Source organism: Triticum urartu, chromosome 2A, assembly GCF_056163025.1.
Source record: "Triticum urartu cultivar PI428250 chromosome 2A, HENAU_Tu73, whole genome shotgun sequence".
NCBI lineage: Eukaryota > Viridiplantae > Streptophyta > Magnoliopsida > Poales > Poaceae > Triticum > Triticum urartu.
In genome coordinates, this window is record NC_141874.1 from 124,488,396 (window position 1) to 124,512,491 (window position 24,096).

Genomic DNA, 24,096 nt, shown 5'->3' on the forward strand with positions numbered 1-24,096 from the left:
TGTCCGACTAACACAAGCGCAACTTTGGGAAGCACATAACAGATGATGCTCTCACTTTCCCACTACAACCCTAACAGGACAAAGAACACACTTGAAAATTGGCCGCAGAAATTAAATGGATTAATCCTTTGTAGTTTTTCTAAGAACAGAGCAAAACTCTGTCCATAAACAAGACATGGTATTCGAGCTGATCGGTGACCAAACGCATATTCAAGCCTTGATAGGTAACCAAAGCAATGTCTTCTCCAAACTGCCAAAGCCTGAGTTTACACATAGTACGTCCTGTCACTGCGGCTGTTTCAGCAACACTAGTATTAAAGTATTAATAACAACTTTAAGCTAAGAGTTTGTTGCATCCAGCTCTGGCATATTAATGACTAATGAGGAGGCAATCTACATAGCTAGTAATTTTGAATGTGTGTAATCTAAAAAAATAAATTTTGAACATTTATCTTCTTAACAAAAATGTGAACCAAAAGAATAGTACTGCAGTGTAACAATATATTACAATAAAAGAAATTGACAGTGGGAACAAGGTTAGATCACAATTTTTTATCCGGACAGGAAGCTACACATATAGTACATGAAAATACAACAAAATTGGTTCGTCAAAGAGAAGGAGAACTAAAAGAGACTAGCATTACCATACTAGGCCTTGGCAATACAGATGCCCACCGGCCACCTCTAACTCTGCCAGCAAGGATAAGACCTTTGGAACATTGGCTGCAGAGCGACTGGCATGTAAGCAGGATTGCAGGAATGGTTCTTGATCCGTTCGTCATCGCTGGTAGAAAAACTCTTGCTCGGAGGTAGTGGCATGTCAAGGAAACACAGCAGCAGGTTTTGGGCTTTGATGAGAGATGGTGCCATACTGCCATCGACAACTCCACCACGCAACTCAGGCTCAAAGTGTCTGGTGCGCCGCAACCATACCACCCTGGTAGTGTATCAGTATAGACAGCCCGACAGGTTTGGTTTGAAACCCATACCAAACCTGGTAAATGGAGCAGCTGTGTTGTTTGGTTCAGGCTACCTCAGCGGGTTTTGGAACCTGTGAAAAGCCCCTACAAGCTTTGGCGGTTAGCCCCTTATAAACCATCTTTGTCGTGGACATGCTCATCTTAAAACCTAGTGAAGATGGCATTTCTCCTTGCTGGATTTATGAACATCCCATCTTTGATGTCAACACTCCAACTGTTTAGTTTATCTGAAGATACATACCACTACATGTCAAAATATCCGCAACTCTTTAAGGATGCTGAATTGTCGTACCACGTGAAATTTGAAGATGCCACTTAACCAAGAGTCTGACAAATAAGTGTGTGTGAGCAAGATTTGATCATTTGAGTATGTACGTTTACTCTCACATGTCATTGCTTTCAGCTTTGCCTTGGATGATATAGACTGCACTGGTACATTGAGAAGAGAAGAGCAGATTAAGCAATCCTGCATTAATCATGAGGGTAATAGGTACATAACATGCAATGACTATAATATGGTTATTTCTCATAATTTAGGATATCGGCCAGCTGAAAGTAATATACTAACACCCATACTCCAGCAATGGACGAAAATATCAAAGACATTTAGCAGATTTAGACTAACCGAACATATATTAGATTTCAAATATGAAGGCAACATACACGCAAGCACCTGAATTGGGATCAGAGCTCAGCAAGGAGCAGGGGATTCAGGTTTGGTGCATTGTTTTTGTAGCATATTCATTACATCATGGGGCGAAATGGCATCGCCTTTTGATATTTCTTTATCAAAACCAGGCAAGCTCTGCAATAACTCTTGCCCTTCAATGCTTGCCCCAAGAGAAGTGACAATAGTTGAAATAATTTTAGGATCAAGTGCTACACCCTTGGCTGTCATTTCACGAGTTAACTCAAGAACCTTCTCGGTGTCGCCTTCAGCTCCATAACCTTGGATCAGTGAATCAAATACAGCAACGTCAGGCACAAAGCCACTTGCTTTCATCTGTTTAAGCACCCGCTCCGCCGCTGCCAGGTCTCCAGATTTTGCAAACATGTTGATTGGGATAGAATATGTCACAGCATCAGGAATCAGCCCCTCATCAATCATATCTTTAAGAAACTCTTCTGCAATTTTCTTCTCCCCTGATTTGAAAGCACCATGGATCATAGTGCTATATGCAGCAGCATCTAATTTGCAGTTCATATCCATTTCATTGAACAAATCCCTAGCCTGGCCCATCATGCCTTGATCACACATAGCTTTAAGCAAAGGAATATAGTGAACTGGCTCAGGCTCCATCCCTTGACGTCTCATTTCAGACAAGAGGCTTTCCGCACGTTCAACTTGCCGCATTTTACAGAAGCCATTTATCAATATGCTATAGGTGAACGAATCAGGCTGCAGTCCAGAACTAGCCATCTCATCCTTCAGCTTCATGGCCTTCTTTACCTTGTGGACTCTAAGGAGTCCACCAATTAGCAGGTTAAATGTCACCAAGTTACACCTGCATCCATTCTCAGCCATCATGGCACGGACCTCAAACGCTTGCCGCATCCAACCAATCTTACAAAGTCCATGTATAACCGAGTTGAATGTCATCAAGTCAGGCCTAACTTTAGTTTCACCTTGCATCATCTCCTCTAGCAACGCCATCGCCTCATCCATCTCAAGCACACTAGATAGCCCTGTGATGAGTGTGTTATATGTCACAACATCTGGTTGCACGCCCTTCTCCAGCATATTCATCCGCAAATCGAGCGCCTCCCTCACAGACCCTTCCTTGCACATGGAATTGATCAGCACATTGTAGGTCACCACGTTTGGCTCCAACCCCCGCTCCGCCATCATTTCCATCACCCGCGCTGCCTTTGTTACCTTCCCGTGTCTACACAGGCTATCGATCAAACTAGTGTACATCACAACATCGGGCTCAATACCCTTGTCAGACATTTCTTCGAACACCTTGCCTACGCTTTCCCACCTCCCGGTCTTGCAGTACCCATGGAGTAAAGAACTGTACACAACCACGTTGGGCTCGATACCACTCTCGCACATCTCATTCAGCAGCTCCACGGCCTTGTCAACGTCCGCGGCGTCGCACAGCCCACGGATGAGCGTGCCGTAGGTGACCACGTCGGGGCGGACACCGCAGTCCTGCATGGACCGAAGCAGCCCGACGGCCTGGCCCGCGCGACGGTCGGCGCAGAGCGCGCGCATGAGGGTGGTGTAGGAGATGGCGTTGGGGCGGCAGGCGAGGCGGGGCTCGTGCGACATGACGCGGAGGAGGAAGAGCGCGGCGTCGAGGCAGCCCTGGCGGCAGAGCGCGGCGAGGACGGTGTTGTAGGAGACGGCGTCGCGGACGGAGGGGAGCGCCGAGAGGAGGGCGGGGGACTCCGGGAGAGGCAGCAGGCGGAGGTGGCGGTTAAGGCGCGCCGCGGCCTCGGCGCGGCCCCGGCGGAGGAGGACGGCGAGGTAGGGCGCGGCGCGCCTCGGGGGCGTCCGGGACGAGGCGGACGCGACGGAGGCCGCGACGGCGACGAGGGCGCGGAGGACGCCGGTGCCCGCGTGCTTCCTCGTCATGGCGGACTGTTGGCGCGGCGGCGGCGGCGGCGCGGGTCGGCAAAAGAGCTGGTTGCGCGCGTGGGTTGTGACTTGTGACCTGTGACATGTTTGTCGGGAGGGCCATGGCCGTATGTTGGCAGTTGGCTCGGCCTCGGTTGACAATGGTGGGCTAGCGGCCTTGCGTGAAGATGGCCTTCCGGGGCGTGGAGCATGCTGGGCCTATTCAAGTCGTACTCTTCTTTGGTTTTTTTTGCGGGTGCTTCTTTGGGTCTTTTTACACCGTACAAACTGAAACGCTCGTATATACGCACATACACTTAAAAATTTCATGTGCACAAGCACGCACACCCTATCTCTATGAGCACGTTCAAGAGACAGAACCAGTGCATCATCTAAAATTGTCGAAGTCACCACAGACGTCTTTGTAGCCGATGAGAACGTCTCCCCCCACTGCACAAACATCAACGAAAAAACTGGAATAAATCTAGAAAAATATGAGCACTAGTGTTAACTATAAGACTTGAATTCTTTAGTGGATTAGTTGCATCACAAAGAACCTCACCATTTGAGCTAGGCTCAGCAGTCCATGACCAAGGAGTGGTACCGAGTGACCAATCTATGCTTTGAGCTTCAAATTTTTATTTCTTCTGAAAAACTCATTGAAGTTCAAATGCATGTAATCCCTTGCCAATTTATTTTCTTCCAGCAGTTCAATTGTGCGCAAGAGAAATATAACGCCTGTTGCGAGACCAATGGAACCCTCGCCCATGTCGCTCGTCGGGTGGGTCGGCCCAACAATGGTTTTGGCAAACCTCTAGGTCGAGTGGGGACTAGTTTGGGGAACATTTTGTGCATTGTTTCACAAAATGCTAAGGGTCACTCATGGCAATCATTCAGGCTCCCATCGCCCACACTACACTAGGAAGATGGACCGGCCCATCAGAGATCAAATGAAGCGAGCACACGATCGGTTTTAGGAACCTGAACTGTTTTTTTTGTTCCCTGGTTTTTGGGGTTTCTTTCTGTTTTTCCTTCTTTTCTTCTGACTTTCTAATTCATAATTTCGAAAAATGTTTGCAATATCATAAATTGTTACCTTTTCAAATATGTTCTGGTTTTCCAAAAAAATGTCCATGTTTTTTTAAAATGTCCAATGCCTTCAAAATTTGTGCGAACTTTAGTACATGGTTTGTTTCAAACAACCAGTCCAGGATTTCAAAATTGTTTACATTTATCTAAAAATGTTCGGGTTTTCCAAACAGTGTTATGAATTTCCCAATTTCAAAGAATTGGTCATCAAAATAAGAAACTGTTATTATTTTAAATAAATTATTCTTGAACATTTTTATCAAATCTACAAATCTTTATTGGATCCACAAACATTTTTCAAATTCCTGAACGTTCTCTTAATTCGTCAACATTATTTGAATTCATGAACATTTTTTATGAACAAATTTTCAAATCCTCGAACGATCTTTGGAGTCTCAAACATTTTTTCAAACTTGGTTTTTACTGTGTTTTTTACATAGTTTGTTATTTTCTATTTATCTTTAATTGGCCTTCTCATTTTTAGTTTTCAAATTCACAAAAATGTCAAAACATCTTAATTTTAGTGTATGAACTTTTTCTTCCCAGCCATGAACATCTTTTAAAAATTTGTGTTCATGAACATTTTTCTAAATGGTATAAAGATCTTTTTTTATGATTTTTTTTGTAAACATGATCATATTTATAAATTTCATGAACATTTTTTAACTATCAAGACCATTTTTTTTATCACGTGAATTTTTTATGATGCCATTAACAAAATTTAAGTTCTACAGATATTTTTTGAAAAAAAAATAAGTAAAGTAAATTTGTTGGAATACAAAACGTGTTAGGAAAGAGAAATTAAAAAGGAAAAAAATTGCAAGCTAGCTACTGCACTTAGTTATAATCACAAGGAGAGGCGAGCACTTGACGCTCCCTCAACCATGCGCCATATATGTCTAAAAAAGATATCATTAAAATCAAGGCGATACAAAAAGGGCGAGTTCCACTCTCCACTCTCTATGCATTTTTTTTATAAAATCGGTTTCTAGATAACATTCATTGTGTGACAGTGAAAGTCCAAAGGAGAGGGACTAGGGTAGCCATTCCTCGTTAGCGAGGTCAAATGACACTTCATGTTGGATACTCAAAGTTGAATGTTGACGGTGCAGTATTTGCAAAAGGTGGAGATGATGACATGGGTGTCATATGCCATGACGAACATGCCATTTATAGGGGATCAACGACCATCAAGTTTCACTGCATTTCAGACTCAGCAATGTTACTTCTTTTGAAAAAATCATTGAAGTTCAAATGCATGTAGTCCCTTCCCGGTTTATTTTTCTTCTAGTATTTCAATTGTGCCCGAGAGAAATATATCGCCTATTGCCAGATCAATGGAATGCTTGCCCACATCGCTCATTGGGCGGGGCGGCCCAACCATGGTTTTGGGAAACTTCTATGTCGGGTGGGGAGGATTGGTTTTGGGAACCTTTCACACATTGTTTGGCATGAATGTTATGGATCACTCATACCAATCATTCGGGCTCCCATCGCCCACATTACGTTAAGAAGATGGATCGGCCCATAAAAGAACAAGCGAAGCGAGCAGATCGACGACCGGTTTCAGGAACCAAAATCTGTTTTTTGTTTCCTTGTTATTTAGGTTTCTTTCTATTTTTCCTTATTTTTTATTTTTTTCATATTTTAAAATCATAATTTGAAAAAACTTTAAAAATTGTTCCTTTTTTAAAAAAGTTCTGGTTTTTCAAAAATATGTCCATGTGTTTTTTGAAAAAATTTCATAAATTTCAAATTTTGTTTGAACTTTAGTAAATGGTTTGTTTAAAAAAGGGGGCTTTGAAAATTTCACACATTTCTCAAAAAATACTCTTGTTTCCAAAGAGTGTTCAGAATTCCAAACTTGTTTCCCAGTTTGAAAAAACATGATCACAAAATTTAATAATTTTTATTATTTTTAAAACTTGTTCATGAACATTTTTATCAAATCTAAAAATTGTTTTTGGATTGACAAACATTTTTCAAATTCCTATACTTTCTATGAATTCGTCAACTTTATTTGAATTCATGAACATGTTTTGAAATCCACAAACATTTTTTAAGAACAATTTTTCAGATCCAGGAATGGTCTCTGGAGTCACGAATATTTTTTTAATTCTCCAAAAGAAATTGTAAGAAATTTTTATTCATAAACAATTTTCCAAATCCACGAACAATATTTGAATCTGTGAAATATTAGAAGTCATGAAAAACATATCACATCCCCAAACATTCTTTGAATCCACTAGCATTTTTAATTCATAAAAATAAAAAAAATCATATTTTTTCAAATCGACGAAGAATTTCTAAAAAAGTAAAATGTTCTGAATTAATTTTTTTGTTAAATACGTATGATTTTTTTTGCAATTCACAGCTCTTTTGTAGTCACAGTGGTTTTTAAACTGACTGATAAGAAATGAAATGATAAAAGAAGACATGAACTCGCTCGATGGGCAGGCCCATTTCGAGTGATACAGAGCAGCTCTCGATTTTTGGAAGGTTTCATTTGGTTTTTCCTGTATTTCCTATATATTTTTTATTTTTATTTTCTATTCTTTTTTTCATTTTCCTTCTCCTCTTTAGTTTTGAAATTCACTTAAAATGTCAACCTTTTAATTTTAGTGAGTGAAATTTTTCTTGCCTACCATGAACATCTTTTAAAAAATGTGTATATTTTTCTAAATTTGAACATATTTGATGATTATTTTTGTAAAATAGGATGGTTGATTTTAGAAATTTCATGAAATTTTTTAGATGTCATGATCATATTTTTGATCTCGTGAAATTTCTAAAATGCCATTAACAAAATTTAAGTTTTGCAGATATTTTTTTAATGCGTGATGGTCATTTTGAAAAAAATAAGTTAAGTAAATCTGTTGGAATGTTAATTAGTGTTAGAAAAGAGAAAATTAAAAGGAAAAAAAACTGCAAGCTAGCTCCACTTGAGTGATAATCACAGGGAGAAAACTAGCATTGCAGCGGGCTGGCCTATACAAGAACGGCTAGAGGTGAGCTCCCTCAACCATGCGCCAGATATCATGAAATGAAGGCGATACATAAGGGCGACTTCCACTCTTCACTCTCCACACATCTTTTTATAAATCGGTTTCCTCATAACCATTCATTGTGTGATAGTGAAAGTCCAAAGGAGAGGGACTAGGGTAGCTATCCATCATCAACAAGGCCGGACGGCACCTCGTCTATGATACTCAAAGTTGAATGTTGGCGGTGCAATATTTGCAAAAAGGTGGAGATGATGCCGTGGGTGTCATATGCCACGGCGAACAAGCCATTTATATCGGGTCATCGACTGTGAAGTTCCACTACATTTCAGACCCAATGATGTTGGAGGCTTTGGCATGCAAAGAAGCACAAGATTTCGCTGAAGTTCATCTCGTCCGACGCATTTTGGGCTGCTTTTGACTGCCTTAGCATTACAAAAAAAAGTGAAATCAGGGTGTTGTTCCACTTCAAGAGAGTTGCGTACTTGCGTTTTTATGAAATGAAAAAAAAATGCGCACAAGATATTTCCAAAAAGAAAATCATTTATGTACTTTTTTTAAGTCAGTCATCCTGGCTCCACCAAGGCTCCACCGCTGCTGCTTTTTTTTTTTGAGATGTGTGTGTGCACCGCTGCTGCTGACGAGCAGATGGAGTGGGCTCACAACCTCCCAAGGCGTTTTACTCTGCCTCCAGCGGGACCAGGCCATGTCACTGCACCCGGGCCGGCACAGTCGCGCAGGTCACTAGGTCAGCGTGCTCCTGTTGCCCCACCCCCCACCCAGCACCACCCCAGGCCGCGGTATAGTACATACAACACGGCCCCCACAGGCCCACACCCGCGCGGACCCGGGCCCCTCAAAATCTAGCCAGCTCGACGTTCGCCCGCCCCCCCTCACCGGCCGGCCGGGTCGCTGCGCCGCATTACGCCCGTCACGAGCACCCGATGCGCTCCGTCCACGACGTGCGTGCTCCGCGTGTGCCCTCGTAAGCAAATTAAAAGCGCCACAACGTCTATGTCGGAACTTGAAATTCAAATAAGAAAATGGTGCGGTCGTGTGCGTCGATCGACCGATCCATCGAACTCATCTCATGGCAAGCAGGGGGTTTAATGATTCGACGGGCGTACGGTCGGGCGAGCATGTGCGTGTGCATGGAGTATGTACCCTAGCATGAATGAATGCGGAAGGAAGCCGAGCCCGTCCAACGGACTGGATCCATCCATGGGCGCAGGCAGCTGCGTCGCGTTATTCTCGTCACGGGCTTGTAGCTAGCTATAGTTAGGCGTACATTACATGCATGCATGCATGCATGGCTGTTCTGGATTTCTGTCTGTCTGGATCATGTATTAGGAGTATATCTGAATCTGATCGGTGGTGGTGATCCCTGTCTGTCTGCCTGCCTGCAGCAGCCCAGCCCAGCGCTGCGTACGTACTACCAGAGATCGACAGCAGCTAATCACACACACAGCTCGGGCAGCTGGTTACTCTTTGCTATACACACTGTGTATATTTATGTCGCAACGGGAAAAACAACAAGTTAGCCGCAATCCAACCCGTTCTGCGTGCTCTGTCAGAGCCGTGCAGAGATGCATGAAGTCTATCTAGTCTTCTCTTGGTCTGCCCACGCCGGCGCTCAGCGAACAAGTGCAAATGAATGTCGATCGAGCCCGCCCAGCAAATGATCTACTCCATTCCTATCTGCATTGCATTGCATGGCCCCAGCACCGGGCACCAAGCTGCGGTGCTCGCTCGCTCGGTCAAAGTGTCAACCGGCTAGTAGGTGTAGGAGTACGTTTGGTAGCTGCACCATATTAGGATCCTCACGAGCCATAACTCCTCACGCGCCGAGACTCGATCTCGACGTCTCACAACAACAACAAAGCGGGCACATGGCATGGCGACCCCTCAAATCAGAGTCCGACGCTGCAGTGCAGGGGAAACAAACCGACCGATCTACAACAGCTACTAGCAGCGAGCTCGACCTGCATGGACCTCATCACGAGTCACGAGCAATGAATCCGCCTGCCTGGCCCCCCGAACCCGCAGCAAAGGGCCGCGTCCTCCCAGGCAGCGTCCAGCTCTTTGCTGGTAGCCCAAGCAAGCAGAAGCAGGCCCTCACGTTACGCTATGGCTAGGCTGTGCTGGGTTGTTGCGTCGCATTACAAGCTCCTCACGAGCCTACATTACATGCGTGCGCCCATCGGCCGGCTCCATCTCATTTTCTCCTTCACCCTGATGAACTGAACTGAGACCAGCCGGGGCAGCAACGTGGCCCAAGCGCCCCGGCACGGTGGGTTGTTGCTGCGTCAACCACCGCATCACGAGTAATAAACCCGGCCAACACCTCTCCTTGCGTGGACGTGGATCTCACACGCATCCACGATCAGTCGTTCCACGATATGCGTGTCCTCTTCCCTTGTCGCGCGCGCACAGGCACAGTGCTGCTGCGGCTGCTACAGCTGCGCTGTGCTATGGCTATGCTACGCTAGCTGCCGCCCCTCTGTTGCGGCGTCATCACAAGTTCAGAACAGGAGGGCAGCAGGCAAGGCAGGCGGCAGGGCCAACGGGGAAAGGTGGCACGGAAAACTACCCGTCACTGCCACAGTCCTCGCCCGCCTCCCCTTTGGATCCACTCTCAGCACTGTCTCTGAAAATGAATAGTGGAGAAAGATTGACAAGGAGTTTAATATCTCGCCTCTGTGATTCAAGCGTAATAAGATTAGAACCACTACTGCGGCACTTGGAGTACAAAGCAACATATGTCTGTCTTATTGCCTGTCCTGCCACGGGTTCGGTTTAGTTTAGTTTATTATAGTAGTTCATCGCTCATCGCGAGTATCTCTCTCGGACTGAGGACCGGATCAGCTGATAATCAGAACGGCTGCCTTTGTCGGTTGCAAGGAGGATTGATCGACGAAGCGGCGTTGTCCTCTGACGGAGGCATTAGGAACGGAAGCGATGGAATCATGCGTACTGGTAGCTCGGTGGTGGCGTGATAGACAGCTTTTGGCGCTTGGACGCGCTCGCCCGTGCGTTGCGTCCGGCCTAGACACGTCCCTGTCGCTGACTGACTGCAAGCCAACGATATACGCTACGCGCGGAGCCAGACGGGTGCGTCCAAGGCGGTGGAGCCAGACAGACGGCGTCTTTGCTCGTCGGTCGACCGGCCTCGGCCCATCCATCCATGGAACGCCGTGGCAAACGACAAGGCGCGCGCCTGCCTGTCCGCCCGTGCGCGGCCGCCCCGGCCTCCTCCGATCCATCGATCTGTCCTCCACCTCGCGCCAGCCGGCCACCGCCGCGCGCAGCCCATGCATTTCCTTCGTCTGCGCGCGCGCCCAAACATGATTTCTGCCCGTTGCCGCGCGCCACCACGGACGGTGCATGCCACGGCGAACGCACGCAAAGGGTGCACCGTGCACGCACGCACGCTCGATTTCTATTGTACGTCCTCCTTGGAAGCAGCATGGTGGAGTGGAGTGGAGTGGAGGACATGCATATATATCTTCTTTTTTAGGGTAACATGCACATATATCTACTACTACTACTGTACCATGCATGCATGTAAAACTGAACTTGGTGAATCTGAACCTCAAACAGGAAAAAGATACACACGGCGGCAATCTGGATTTGGAATTACTAGCACCCGTGCGCTACGGAATTGTCAAAGAAGGGAGAGATCGATCGATCGACGCATGTCGTACCCCGGCCTCCTCCTCCTCCTCCTCCTTGTTCTTTTCCCTATCTTGTATCCATCCATAATCCATTGCTCGATGGTGATCGATCGAGAGGATCCTAGGGGCGACCAAAATGGATTTTCTTTCCTCCTGTTATTTTAGATCAATGGAGAGAAAGATGAGAATCCAATGGCACTACAACGGATTAATCAAACGCGCACGTTAAAACACTATAGCTGCAGCAGCAGCTGGGCGACTAATTTGGCGCCAGATCTCAACAAACCATATACGCGTCACTCTCGATGTTCCATCCACTTTCAAATCGGTCCAAGCCAACTGCCGCCTTGCAACAAAAATTACTTTTAAAATTATAATGTGCTGATCGTGTGTGTCACATCGATCGATCGTTAATTAGCGGACGCTAATAAATGGGTTACGGGTCTGCAGGACAGTAACTGTGATGTTCTTGTTCTGCTGTCAGACAGCAAAAACTTCGATTGGCAATTTTTTACGCATATCATTTCTGGCGGACGCAGGGATCCCGATCAGTCACATGATAGGATAATGTGCGAAGAAGATTACGCCGGGACAAAACGTACAGAACGGCCATCTCTTTTGATCATGTGTGCTGGTGTGAGCATGTGGACATATACCGCCCAAGACAATTCCGACGGATTTTCTTGGAATCCGATGGCTCTAATTAACCCTTTTCACCTCGCACGAAGTCACACCATATTTTGATGTGAAGATACAGTGTTAGTAGGGAGAGTACATTATGCATGAAGTCCATGCAAGTGACTGTAACTTGGTTAGAAACATAAGTAATTAACATGTGTTTGGATGGTTACAAGGACAGTAGAATCCCATGTCATCAGGGTTTAAATCCTAGACTTAACATTAGATGCGCTTCTGGATTTATTTTAGTCCTTCCAATGATGTGCGTTGAGTGGGAGGAGACGTTCCCCTTGACTACAAAGGTATCTGTGGCGACTTCGTCAATCTTACGATGATGTGTATTAATATGTGCTTGGTTAGAAAACTATGTAATTAATATGTGCTTGAATGGTTACGAGGACAGTGGTATCACTGCCTATCAGGGTTCAAGTTTACTGGATTTGCTTTTGGATTTATTTCAATCCTTTCGACGATGTGCGTTTAGAGGGAGGAAACGTTCCGTTGACTACGAAGGTGTCTGTGGTGACTTCGTTAATCTTGAAATAATGTGTCGTCTTAGTCTTTCGGAGGTGCTTATAGATGTGCGTGTATGTGTTCACAGAGGTGAGTGTATATGAGTATGTATGAGCGTCTGTGTCTATAACGTGTTAAAAAATAATTAGGGCCTATTTGGTTCCAATAAGTCACCCGACTTATAAGTCAGGTGACTTAAAACCAATGACTTTTAAGTCACGCCTGTTTGGTTGTCACCTGACTTATAAGTCACATAATCACATCTTCTCATCTTGTTTTTTTATGTAAAGACAATGGGACCCACGTAAAAGAGGGTGACTTATAAGTTTTAAGTTGGGATGGAGCAACTTATGACTTATAAGTTGAGGTGGCTTATAAGTTGGGTCTATTTGGCAAAATAAGTTTTTTTTTCACTTTTCAATTTAGAGGGTGTTTGTTTCCAGGGACTTATTGGTCTAGGGACTTAAATAAGTCCCTATAAGTCTCATCTAAACCAAACAAAAGGGACTTAAAGTGGGTATTTGAGACTTATGAAATAAGACTCTCAAGGAGAGACTTATAGGGACTTATAGTTGTAATATAGTCTTATAGAGACTTATAAGTCCCAAGAACCAAACATGTACGGACTTTTTAGAGACTTAGGACTTATAAGTTGGGACTAAAAAAAAGTCCTAGAACTTATGAACCAAACAGGACCTTATAAGTTGGCGACTTATTTGGAACCAAACAGGCCCTTAACCTGCCTATGTGTGTAGATTGGCGAGGTATATTAGTTTATATTTTTGTTGCCCTTTTCTCAACTTTGACATTTCCACTGCATTATTTAAGAAACAATTACCACTACTCGCCACGTCTCTCTGCACGTGAGCTGTGTCTTTCTCCTATCCGTTATACGTACGTAGTGAGAATCTGAGATTCTTCGTAGATTGCCAATTTTAATGCTAATAACCTCTCCTGATCTAGCCTGCAAATCAACCAAAATGTAGTTCCATGTCTGAGCAAATTGACCTGAAATTTGACGTGTTTTTTTTTTTGCGGGTAAAAATTTGACGTGTTAATTAAATTCCACAGAGGATCTCGTAATTCTCTCTCTACCTGAAATACTCGCTAGACAAAACACAAAAAGGTTTTAGGTACTGTGGCAAAATTGAAGGTTCTTGCTCTGGTTCATAAAATTCAATTCTGTTTGCTCAGTTGGGGTAGGTTCTGTCAAATGTTTACATGGACCCACAGTGCAGAGACCCTACCAGGCATGATGCGAGGGCCACCCCCACCCTTTGCTTTGCCTGTAAAAAGCAGCAGTTGGCAACTGGCATGGCTGCAGCCTCGACTCCTTGACCCAATAAGTTTTCATCGCAGGCTTTTTACCGGCTCTTTTAGGTGAATTTATTGAACACTCATTCAATCAATCATGCCCTGCCAGACCACCACTTTCATTCAAAGAAAAAAAATGATTAGTGAAAGTGAGATTATCGCCCACAAATCCTGATGTTAAAAGATAATGTGGTGATGAGTTCCAGAAGAAAGAATAATCACTTTGGCACTGCCATGAGCCATGCTGGTTAAGAAGAGCACATGAACCCTACCTGTTCTATATTTAAATAGCTTTTTGTGAGGCTCCAAGGTGCTCCTGAAGAGGAAAATGTTCAGATCTCATAGCCCCATGAGGTAGGTATGCTTGAATCTTGCAATCTGTTTGCACTGTTTGATTGGAGAAAAGGGGATAAACAACTCCACCAAGAAAACAAAACACAGACAGGGCCATGGAAATGGCATGGTTCCACCATTAGTTTATGAGCTAAACCACACTTGATTAACATATTTACCATACCACTAATGGAAAAAATGGGGAGTGCAGTTTGGGGACCCCATCTGTTTGTCCCCTGCTCTCTCCTCCATCTCACAAAAAAAATACTGATTTGTTTTATATGTGGGAAGCCATACCAGGATTTGTACCTATGATTGGTGCTCCTCATACAAATATGTGGCATGGAAGGAATAGCTGTTAGAGTTATAATATAAGTCATGTATCCCTTTGTATTTATCTCGTTGTATGAGGGGTTTCCTGCATATGTTCCACACCTGTACATGTATATATATATCGGCCTATGGCTTCATGGGAATACAAGTTGCATATTCCTAACATGGTATTAGAGCTAGGTTAATTTTTTCGCACGCTGCAACTCGTGCGTTCGATCCCTCCTCTCCAGATCGATCCCTCCTCTCCAGCTCTTTGCTGCCGCTCTCGATCGAAGCAGAGTGCCTAGCCAGATCGAAGCAGCCGGCCGCAGGGGGCGATCTCCCTCCTCTCCCGATCGGACTCCATCGATCTCCCACGGACGCCCGTCGCTTCCAGCCAACTGGTTCCGCTCGTGACCGAGCCAGCTGCCAAGATCCTGTAGCCAGGTCCCGATCGACGGGCCGGCCTCGATCTCCCAGCGCTCCCTCTCCCGCGGACGCCCGTCGCTCGCGTCCTCTCCAGCGGACGCCCGATCCGGCGCCGGCCCGCTCAGGTCGCTGGTGGCCTCGCCTCGCTCGCCCCCGCCCGCCTCTCTCTCCCACTCGAAGCTGCTCCATAGCCAGCGCCTGATCCGCCGGCCTCGATCTCCCAGCAGCGCTGCTCTCCCACTCGAAAGCTGCTCCATAGCCAGCGCCTGATCCTGATCTGGTTGTTTTCATCGGATCTAAAAAAAATGTCTGCTGCATCGGGTTTTGTTGCTGTCCCTCGCTGTCCGGTGATCTTTGATGGTACTAACTACACCGAGTTCACTGGCTTCATGCGCATTCACATGCGTGGCATTCGTCTTTGGGGTGTTCTTTCTGGCGAGGTCTGCTGTCCGCCACGTCCAGTTCCTCCGGTGGCCCCTACTCCGCCAACTCCATCGGTTCTTCCTACGGATGCTAATCAGGCCGCCAAGGATGCGGCTAAGGTTGCTGATGAGGCTGCTGATCGTGCTTATGATGAGAGGGTTTTGGCTTATGAGGAGGCTCTTCAGTTGTATCATGGTGCTCTGTCTGCTTACACCCAGTGGCTTGATGATGATGCTCGTGCTGCAGCTGTTCTCACTGCTAGTATTCTGCCTCAGTTTGCTTCTGAATTTCTGGGTCTTTCTACTGTCTTTGAGATGTGGACCCGTCTTCGTGAGCGCTATCAGCCCTTTGGTGATGCCCTATACCTCTCTGTGATCCGTCAGGAGCATGCTCTTCAGCAGGGTGACTCTACTGTTGATGACTTCTATGCACAGAGTTCTGCTATCTGGCGTCAGCTTGATTCTCTCCGTAGTGCTGGGTGTCGTACCTGCCCCTGTTGCCAGGCTGTCCAGGCCAATTTGGAGTTTCATCGCGTCTATGAGTTCTTGTCTCGGCTCCGTAAGGAGTTTGAGCCCCGGCGTGCTCAGTTGTTTGCTCGTGGCCGTATTTCTCTCATGGAGGCGCTTTCTGAGATTCGTGCAGAGGAGACTCGCTTACGTGGTGCTGGTTTGCTGGAGGTTCCCTCTGTGCTTGCTACTCGTGCTCCATCGACCACTTCTCGCTCTAGTGCTCCGCCGCTCTTGCCCACTCCTTCTGGAGGCTCAGGTCGCCCCCGTCCACACTGCGCCTATTGCAACAATGATGGTCATCTTGAGTCTCAGTGCTACACAAAGAAGAAACACCTGCGCAAGGCTCGATCATCATCTTCAGGGACTTCGTCGTCTACCTCGACAGCTTCAGCCATTGCTTTGACTGAGCAGGATATTCTGAGACTTAAGCGTCTGCTCGCGGCTTCAGGTTCTTCCTCGACGGGTACTGCCGGTTCTGTGACTGATGCTTCCTGCACTGAGCAATCACCCTCTACACAGTCAGGTACATCCCCATGGGTTCTGGACTATGGAGCTTCTTTTCATATGTCTTCTCATTCCTCCACTTTGTCCTCTCTTCGATCACTGGATTCTCCTATTCATGTCTTCACTGTTGATGGTACTCCACTTTCTGTTGCTAGTAGAGGCAATCTTACTACTCCTTCTTATTCTGTTCCTGATGTTGCTCATGTTCCTCGACTTACCATGAATTTGTTTTCTGCTGGTCAACTTACGGATTCTGGTTGTCGCGTCATCCTCGACGTTGACTCTTGTTCTGTCCAGGACCGTCACACGCACACTCTGGTTGGGGCTGGCCCTCGCCACCGTGATTCTCAGGGTCTTTGGGAGTTGGACTGGCTTCATGTTCCTTCTGCTGCCACCACCATCGCCAGTTCTTCCGCTTCTGTTGCCTCCGTCACTGGTTCCTTCCAGCAGTGGCATCATCGACTTGGTCATCTGTGTGGTTCTCGGTTGTCTTCTTTAGTTCGTCGAGGCCTTCTGGGGTCTGTCTCAGGAGATGTCTCTTTAGAGTGTCAGGGTTGTCGTCTTGGCAAGCAGATTCAGTTACCATATTCACATAGTGAGTCAGTGTCTAAGCGTCCTTTCGATTTAGTCCATTCTGATGTATGGGGTCCGGCCCCTTTCGCTTCGAAAGGTGGTCATAAATACTATATTATTTTCATAGATGATTTCTCTCGTTACACATGGCTTTATTTCATGACTTCTCGTTCTGAGGTGTTGTCTATTTATAAGCGTTTTGCTGCCATGGTTCATACTCAGTTCTCTTCACCCATTCATGTTTTTCGTGCTGACTCCGCTGGCGAGTATATCTCTAAGATGTTGCGTGGTGTTCTTGTTGAGCACGGGACTCTCTCTCAATTCTCTTGTCCTGGTGCTCATGCTCAGAATGGTGTGGCTGAGCGAAAGCATCGACATCTTCTTGAGACGGCTTGTGCATTGATGATTGCTGCCTCTCTCCCGCCTCATTTTTGGGCTGAGGCCGTCTCCACATCCACCTATCTTATCAATCTACAGCCTTCCACTGTTCTACAGGGTGGTGTTCCTTTCGAGCGACTTTTTGATCGTTCTCCCGATTATTCGATGCTTCGCTTGTTTGGTTGTGTTTGCTATGTTCTTCTTGCCCCTCGCGAACGCACCAAACTGACCGCTCAGTCTGTTGAGTGTGTTTTCTTAGGCTACAGTGATGAGCATAAGGGCTATCGTTGTTGGGATCCTATTGGTCGTCGGATGCGTATCTCTCGAGATGTGACTTTTGAAGAGTCTCGTCCCTTCTACCCACGCCCATCTTCCTCGACTTTTTCAGTGCAGGATATCTCTTTCCTCACTTTTCCTGACTCACCTATCACCCCCGCCGACACTGTACCTCTCCGTTCCACTTCCTCTCCTTCTCCACATCTTGTTGACTTGCAGCCACCATCCTCCCCGGTCTCCTCGCCTAGCATGTCGCCGGATTCTCCACCTTCATCTCCAGTGACTTCCTCTCCCAGTTTGTCACCGGATTCTACACCTTCATCTCCGGTGACTTCATCGTCGTCACCCCCTGATTCTACCTTGCCGATTCCTCCTTCTATTATTCCATCTCTTCCTCAGCATTACACTCGTCGTCCACGACCAGTTGATGCCTCTGTGGATGGGTTGTCATCTTCCTCTCAGCCTACTTATGGCTTGCGTTCTCGTCCTCGTCCGCCTGTTGATCGCTTTGGATTTCCCACCGCTGGTGCTGCTGTTCTTGAGCCGACTTCTTACCGCCAGGCTGTTGTTCATCCTGAATGGCAGTTTGCGATGGCAGAGGAGATTGCTGCTCTTGAACGTACTGGTACTTGGGATCTTGTTTCTCTTCCTCCCGAAGTCCGCCCGATCACTTGTAAGTGGGTCTACAAGGTTAAGACTCGCTCTGATGGTTCTCTTGAGCGTCACAAAGCTCGTCTTGTGGCTCGTGGTTTTCAGCAGGAGCATGGTCGTGATTATGATGAGACTTTTGCTTCTGTGGCTCATATGACCACTGTTCGTACCCTTCTTGCCGTTGCCTCTGCACGCCACTGGTCTATATCTCAGCTTGATGTTAAGAATGCCTTTTTTAATGGTGAGCTGCGTGAGGAGGTGTACATGCAGCCACCACCTGGGTATTCTGTTCCTGATGGCATGGTATGTCGTCTTCGTCGCTCTCTCTATGGCCTTAAGCAAGCCCCCCGCGCCTGGTTTGAGCGCTTTGCCTCTGTGATCACTGCTGCTGGTTTTTTAGCAAGTGCTCATGATCCCGCATTGTTTATTCACCTTTCTCCTCGTGGTCGGACTCTTCTTCTTCTTTATGTTGATGACATGATCATCACGGGGGATGACCCCGAGTATATTGCCTTTGTAAAGGCCCGTCTTAGTGAGCAGTTTCTTATGTCTGATCTTGGACCTCTTCGCTACTTTCTTGGGATTGAAGTCTCTTCTACCTCTGATGGCTTTTTTATATCCCAGGAAAAGTATATCCAGGATCTTCTTGCTCGTGCTGCTCTTACTGACGAGCGCGTTGTTGAGACTCCTATGGAGCTCAATGTTCACCTCCGTGCTACTGATGGTGATCCTCTTCCTGATCCGACGCGTTATCGTCATCTTGTTGGCAGTCTTGTCTATCTAGCTGTCACTCGTCCGGACATCTCTTATCCGGTTCATATTCTGAGTCAGTTTGTCTCTGCCCCCACCTCGGTTCACTATAGTCATCTCCTTCGTGTTCTTCGATATCTTCGAGGCACGATCTCTCACCGTCTATTCTTTCCTCGCTCCAGTTCTTTACAGCTCCAGGCCTATTCGGATGCTACGTGGGCTAGTGATCCTTCCGATCGCCGTTCACTTTCTGCTTACTGTGTTTTTCTTGGTGGTTCTCTTATTGCCTGGAAGACGAAGAAACAACTTGCAGTTTCCCGTTCGAGTGCCGAGGCTGAGTTGCGAGCAATGGCTCTTTTGACGGCAGAGGTGACTTGGTTACGGTGGTTACTTCAGGATTTTGGTGTTTCTGTCACTACACCGACTCTGCTTCTATCTGACAGTACAGGTGCTATCAGCATTGCACGCGATCCTGTGAAGCATGAGCTCACCAAGCATATTGGTGTTGATGCTTTCTATGTGCGCGCTGCTGTGCAGGATCAGGTTATTGCTCTTCAGTATGTGCCTTCCGAGTTACAGTTGGCGGATTTCCTGACAAAGGCTCAGACTAGAGCACAACATGGCTTTTATCTCTCCAAACTCAGTGTTGTTCATCCACCATGAGTTTGAGGGGGGGGTGTTAGAGTTATAATATAAGTCATGTACCCCTTTGTATTTATCTCGTTGTATGAGGGGTTTCCTGCATATGTTCCACACCTGTACATGTATATATATATCGGCCTATGGCCTCATGGAAATACAAGTTGCATATTCCTAACAATAGCCACACGGACAAGCTGTAACCCCAGTAAGAGGAATGCATTGATGAATCAGCAGCAGCACTGCCCTTTTGAGCACTGGAATGCAATGCAGGGAAAAAAAACTTGAAACAAGAACATATTTCCTCACACCAACAACAGGCTTTTTTCATATGGCGAACGAATAAAGAAACAAAACGAAAATCCATTTTTGTTGATTTTCTCATATCTTCAGTCTCTCATATCCACAAAGATGTCATCGAAAATCCCTCGGAGAAGGGAAAGGGGGGAAATAAATAATAAATACCTAAAATGAAGAAGGGGAGACAAAATTGTGAAGAGGAAAATTGACTCCCCCCCTCCCATCAGCACACACCCTCCTCTCTTCTTTCAGAGTTCAAGAAGCTTATTGTTGCTGCCCGCATTCCTCTAACCGTCACAATGCTCGATAATTACTGTTGCACCACAACTTCGTTTCCATGATGATCGATGGATGGGCTTTCGGGGTAAGAAAGATCGACGATGACTCAATGAACAAGCCGAGAGCAGCACCAAGCTATATATGTACGCGCATCAGATCGGCGATGCGCTTAGCCTTCTCCTCTTGGAAGCTGGAGTGGAGGCCTGATCGTTGCTGTTACTGTTGTTGTTCGAGGGTGATGACCCTGGTGTTGTGTCATCATTCCTGAAGCTGAAGCATGGCACATCCAGCACCCCGATCGGGCTCAGCGGCGCTGAAAGGCTCGCGCTGAAGTTCCCTCTCTTCTTCACCAACAGCGCATAGCATCCCGCAATCATCTCCTGTAGATGTGATCACATTTCAGAAACAGTGCAATTGCAATGGTGCATCGGCTTGCGTGTTCCATAACTTGAGAAGATAATCACCTTATTTACAGGGATTTCAGATGCTGCAAGGGCACTGCTGAAGCCGATGACCTGATTCTCAGCGAGCGCCCATAGAACCACTGCGGCAGCGATCTCAGAAGGTCTGAATGATAAGAATCTATAGTCTGTAAATGCACATCACAGGAATGCTCTAGTTAGTAAATCATCACCAGATATTGCCATTGGCAATGTAGGTAAAACTTTTGGTTAACTCATCGAGCACCATGGCCGAACCTTTCACAGTGGCGACTATGAGCTCGGCACACCGTGAGACCAGCATGTAACTGGGTGGCTTCCCTTCATTGAACTTGTCCAAGAAGTAGCACAGGAAAGAGAATGGGGTCACAGAGTGCATCCTCCATTTCAGGGTCTCCATCACAATGAGCTCCATCCTCTTGATGTTCCTTGGTTCAAAGGCATAGTACTCATCGCAAACCTGTCGTACATTCATCCCATTTTAGCAAAATTTATCGAGGGATCATCGAACGATTATCGATTTTACAATGTTGTAACTTCTCCTTCACCTGAAGGTCCACGGGAAGAGGGGCCACGGTCTCCTCCATCTTGACAGCAAGAGACAGGCAAGCAACTGACATTAACTGTTGCATCCAGGACTTGTCATGCTACAGCATCAACAAACAAACAAGAACAAGAAACGCAATCATCAGCAACAGATCAGCTTGCACAGCTGTTAGCAATGCAGAAGTTGAGATTCTTACTGGGAGATCAAAGGAGGAGAGGAACCTATCCATGTAGTTCACCGAGAGGCAAAGGGTCAGTGGTCCAAAATTGTAGTGGGAATGGACCTGCAGCACACACGAGAGAAGACACAGGATGAGCAATGGACAGGTTCCACTTAAAACAAGCTTGTCCGGATCGAGGAAAGGGGGAAGCAGCTGGCTCATTGCTATCTGGTGATGGCGATCGAATTGGCATGGAAGCCCACAAGATGCAAGGACGCACGGCCAAGACTGGATTTACACGAGAGTCAAACGCACAGTGCAGGCATGCAACAACCTACCTAGAACCAATTAATCCATCACGGAAAAGGAAACTGATTGCGAGGAGCAGTAAATCCCAGAGATTTTCCTTTTTGTTTCTCACCGTACCTTGCAAATCCAATCCATGGCGTCCTTCCTCCAGGAGGACTCGAATCCGCCGTGCCCCAGCCGCTCCACGTAGCCGCCCTTGGGCCGATGATCCACCTCCTTCTCCACCAGCGCCCGCATGACCTCGTCGCTGTCGACCGGGAAGACGGCGCCGACGTCCAGGAAGCCCAGGCCGCGGCCCGCCCCCGCCACCTCGCCGTCGCCGCCGCCGCCGCCGCAGCCGCCCAGGCCGAGGACGCTGTTGCTGTCCTCGCCGCAGAGCAGGGTGGAGGAGGCGCCGAAGCAGAGGATGCCCATCTCGAGATCGCCTGGGAAACGCCGGCCGGCCGGCCTCCTCCTCGACTCGTCCTCCGCCGCCGCCGCTCTCGCTTGGGGGGGAGCGTTTGGTGGTACTAGCACAGGGCTCGGTCCTTGCTCTTGGGGTCTAAAAAATGGTGGCTGCTGCTCCTTTCCCGGGCTGTGGCCTAGATAAAGATGCGCCAATGGAGGAGAAGGCGCCGCTCCTCTCTCCTCTGTACCGGCGTGTGTCTTGGGAAGTGGCAAAGGGAAAGAAAGACAAGATGTGGGGGGAGGGGTGGGTCTCCTGGGGAAGAGAAAGGGGGGAGGGCTTTGGGAGTTTTATAGGGCCTGTGGTTTTAAGGAGGAAATGATCAGGCAATAATTTTTGCAATAGGTTTAGCGGCAGATTTGGGGGCATCCATCGAGCATTTTGCTCCATCCATCCGCCCATTTGTGGTAGCGATCCCATCACAACCGTCCATCATTGATGTTGTATTTGTGCGAATGAAATAATTTCTTCTTTTGCGTGGGATTCAAAGAAGAAATTGAAGTTACACCGATGATTTTGTACTCGTGTGGACGAAATAATGGCTACTCCGGAAGGAAACAACAATGAAGGAAACTGAATGATCTGTGTGTGCGCGCGCGGATAAAGCGGCTTTTACCATCAACTCGCCGGATGGAGCGGAATCAATGAAACTAGATTGATGCCATTTATATGCCGTTTCCCCATGATTTGAACTCCTTCGGCGGGCTTGATGATGTTTATATGTCGTTTCCCCCTGATTTGAACTCCTCTAGCGAGCTTGATGCTATTTATATGTTGTTTTTCCCTTATTTGAACTCCTCCGACGGGTTTGATGTTATTTATATGTCGTTTTCCCTTGATTTCAACTCCTCGGGCGGGCTTGATGCTATGTATATTTCGTTTTTCCCTGATTTGAACTCCTTCGGCGGGCTTGATGCTATTTATGTGTCATTTTCCCCTTATTTGAATTTCTCTGACAAGCTTGATGCTATTTATATGTCATTGTGCCCTGATTTAAACTCCTTCGACGGGCTTGATGCTATTTACATGTCGTTTTGCCCCGATTTAAACTACTCTGGCGGGCATTTTGCTCCATCCATCCACCCATTAGTCCACACATTGTACAACCGTCGATCATCGTTGCTGTATTTGTGTCAATGAAATATATTTCTTTTGCGTGAATGCAACAACAAAAAATGAAGTTACACCGATGGTTTTGTACTCGTGTGGACGAAATAATGGCTACTCGAGAAGGAAACGACAATGAAGGAAACTAGAGTGATATTACTGGCTCGGGTGAATGATGTGTGTGCAAATAAAGTGGCTTTTAGCATCAACCCGTATGGAGTGAAAACAAATGAAACTACAATCATAGTGTGTTTAGTAGGTTTCCTTGCAATGTTTGAACTCGCTTCCCTCTCTTTCCCGCTTGTGGGTCTCCTGGCAGTGTTTGAACTCGCTTCCCCCTCTTTCCCGCTTGTGGTTGTCCGGGGAGTGTTTGTACTTGCTTCCCTCTCTTTCCCGCTTGTGGGTCTCCTGGCAGTGTTTGAACTCGCTTCCCCCTCTTTTCCGCTTGTGGTTTTCCTGGGAGTGTTTGTACTCGCTTCCCTCTCTTTCCCATTTCCTATAAACTCCGGATCATGATGTATTTCAATTATGATTAATGGAAAAGGGATCCTAGTTCAAAAAAAGGTATAATGATACTATTATGTCTACATGAGAAAAGTGGTTTGTGCCAACAACGTGACCATTGCAACAAAATAAATCAAACTAGGGAACATATCCATTCATACTTTGTAGAGGTGTATGCTACTCTCTATGCCAAAACACTCATTTATGATAGTGGCATGATCTCCCATTACTTTTTATCATTATTTTTTGTAAATATATTGCTTCCATCCAGAATAAATATACATTATGAAATTAGATTTCGTGGTAGATTTTAGCATCAATTTTTTATGTGACGACTCTTTATAATTGATACTCAAAGTTAAGAGAAGTTTTACCAAAAATGTTCTAAGATGAGTTAGTTTTTGAAGCTATAGAG

General features: G+C 46.4%; 3 protein-coding genes across 5 annotated transcripts; 1 reads left to right on the forward strand and 2 right to left on the reverse strand.

Annotated features, from left to right (window-relative positions):
• Positions 1–534: 534 nt before the first annotated feature.
• On the reverse strand, positions 535–3,653 carry LOC125536238 (uncharacterized). 3 transcript variants are annotated; one of them, XM_048699423.2, is made up of 2 exons: positions 1,654–3,653; positions 535–1,404 (listed from the first exon to the last, which is right to left on the reverse strand). In XM_048699423.2, the coding sequence occupies exon 1, from the start codon at positions 3,559–3,561 to the stop codon at positions 1,672–1,674; it is 1,890 nt and encodes a 629-aa protein (XP_048555380.2). In that variant the 5' UTR covers positions 3,562–3,653; the 3' UTR covers positions 535–1,404; positions 1,654–1,671. The 3 variants fall into 3 exon arrangements, with proteins under 3 accessions (XP_048555380.2, XP_048555378.2, XP_048555379.2); XM_048699421.2 differs by having other exon boundaries at positions 535–1,409; XM_048699422.2 differs by having other exon boundaries at positions 535–1,409; positions 1,644–3,653.
• An 11,539-nt stretch (positions 3,654–15,192) lies between these two features.
• On the forward strand, positions 15,193–19,429 carry LOC147984236 (uncharacterized). Its single transcript, XM_087541019.1, has 2 exons — positions 15,193–16,342; positions 19,395–19,429. Exons 1-2 carry the CDS (start codon positions 15,193–15,195, stop codon positions 19,427–19,429), a joined length of 1,185 nt encoding a protein of 394 aa, XP_087397145.1.
• A 504-nt stretch (positions 19,430–19,933) lies between these two features.
• On the reverse strand, positions 19,934–22,339 carry LOC125541240 (cyclin-D2-2). Its single transcript, XM_048704697.2, has 6 exons — positions 21,743–22,339; positions 21,353–21,439; positions 21,158–21,256; positions 20,868–21,069; positions 20,634–20,758; positions 19,934–20,549 (listed from the first exon to the last, which is right to left on the reverse strand). Exons 1-6 carry the CDS (start codon positions 22,037–22,039, stop codon positions 20,322–20,324), a joined length of 1,038 nt encoding a protein of 345 aa, XP_048560654.1. The 5' UTR covers positions 22,040–22,339; the 3' UTR covers positions 19,934–20,321.
• Between the last annotated feature and the right edge of the window lie 1,757 nt (positions 22,340–24,096).

What these genes read in the sequence shown, in the direction of transcription:
- LOC125536238 (XM_048699423.2), bottom strand. Translation starts at nt 3,561, where the DNA reads ATGACGAGGAAGCACGCGGGCACCGGCGTCCTCCGCGCCCTCGTCGCC.
- LOC147984236 (XM_087541019.1), top strand. Translation starts at nt 15,193, where the DNA reads ATGTCTGCTGCATCGGGTTTTGTTGCTGTCCCTCGCTGTCCGGTGATC. An exon ending in ATCACCCTCTACACAGTCAG is followed by an intron (nt 16,343 to 19,394) that starts GTACATCCCCAT and finishes TCTATCTGACAG; the next exon opens with TACAGGTGCTATCAGCATTG.
- LOC125541240 (XM_048704697.2), bottom strand. Translation starts at nt 22,039, where the DNA reads ATGGGCATCCTCTGCTTCGGCGCCTCCTCCACCCTGCTCTGCGGCGAG. An exon ending in TCTCCTCCTTTGATCTCCCA is followed by an intron (nt 21,257 to 21,352) that starts GTAAGAATCTCA and finishes TTGATGCTGTAG; the next exon opens with CATGACAAGTCCTGGATGCA. An exon ending in CATAGTCGCCACTGTGAAAG is followed by an intron (nt 20,759 to 20,867) that starts GTTCGGCCATGG and finishes GTGCATTTACAG; the next exon opens with ACTATAGATTCTTATCATTC.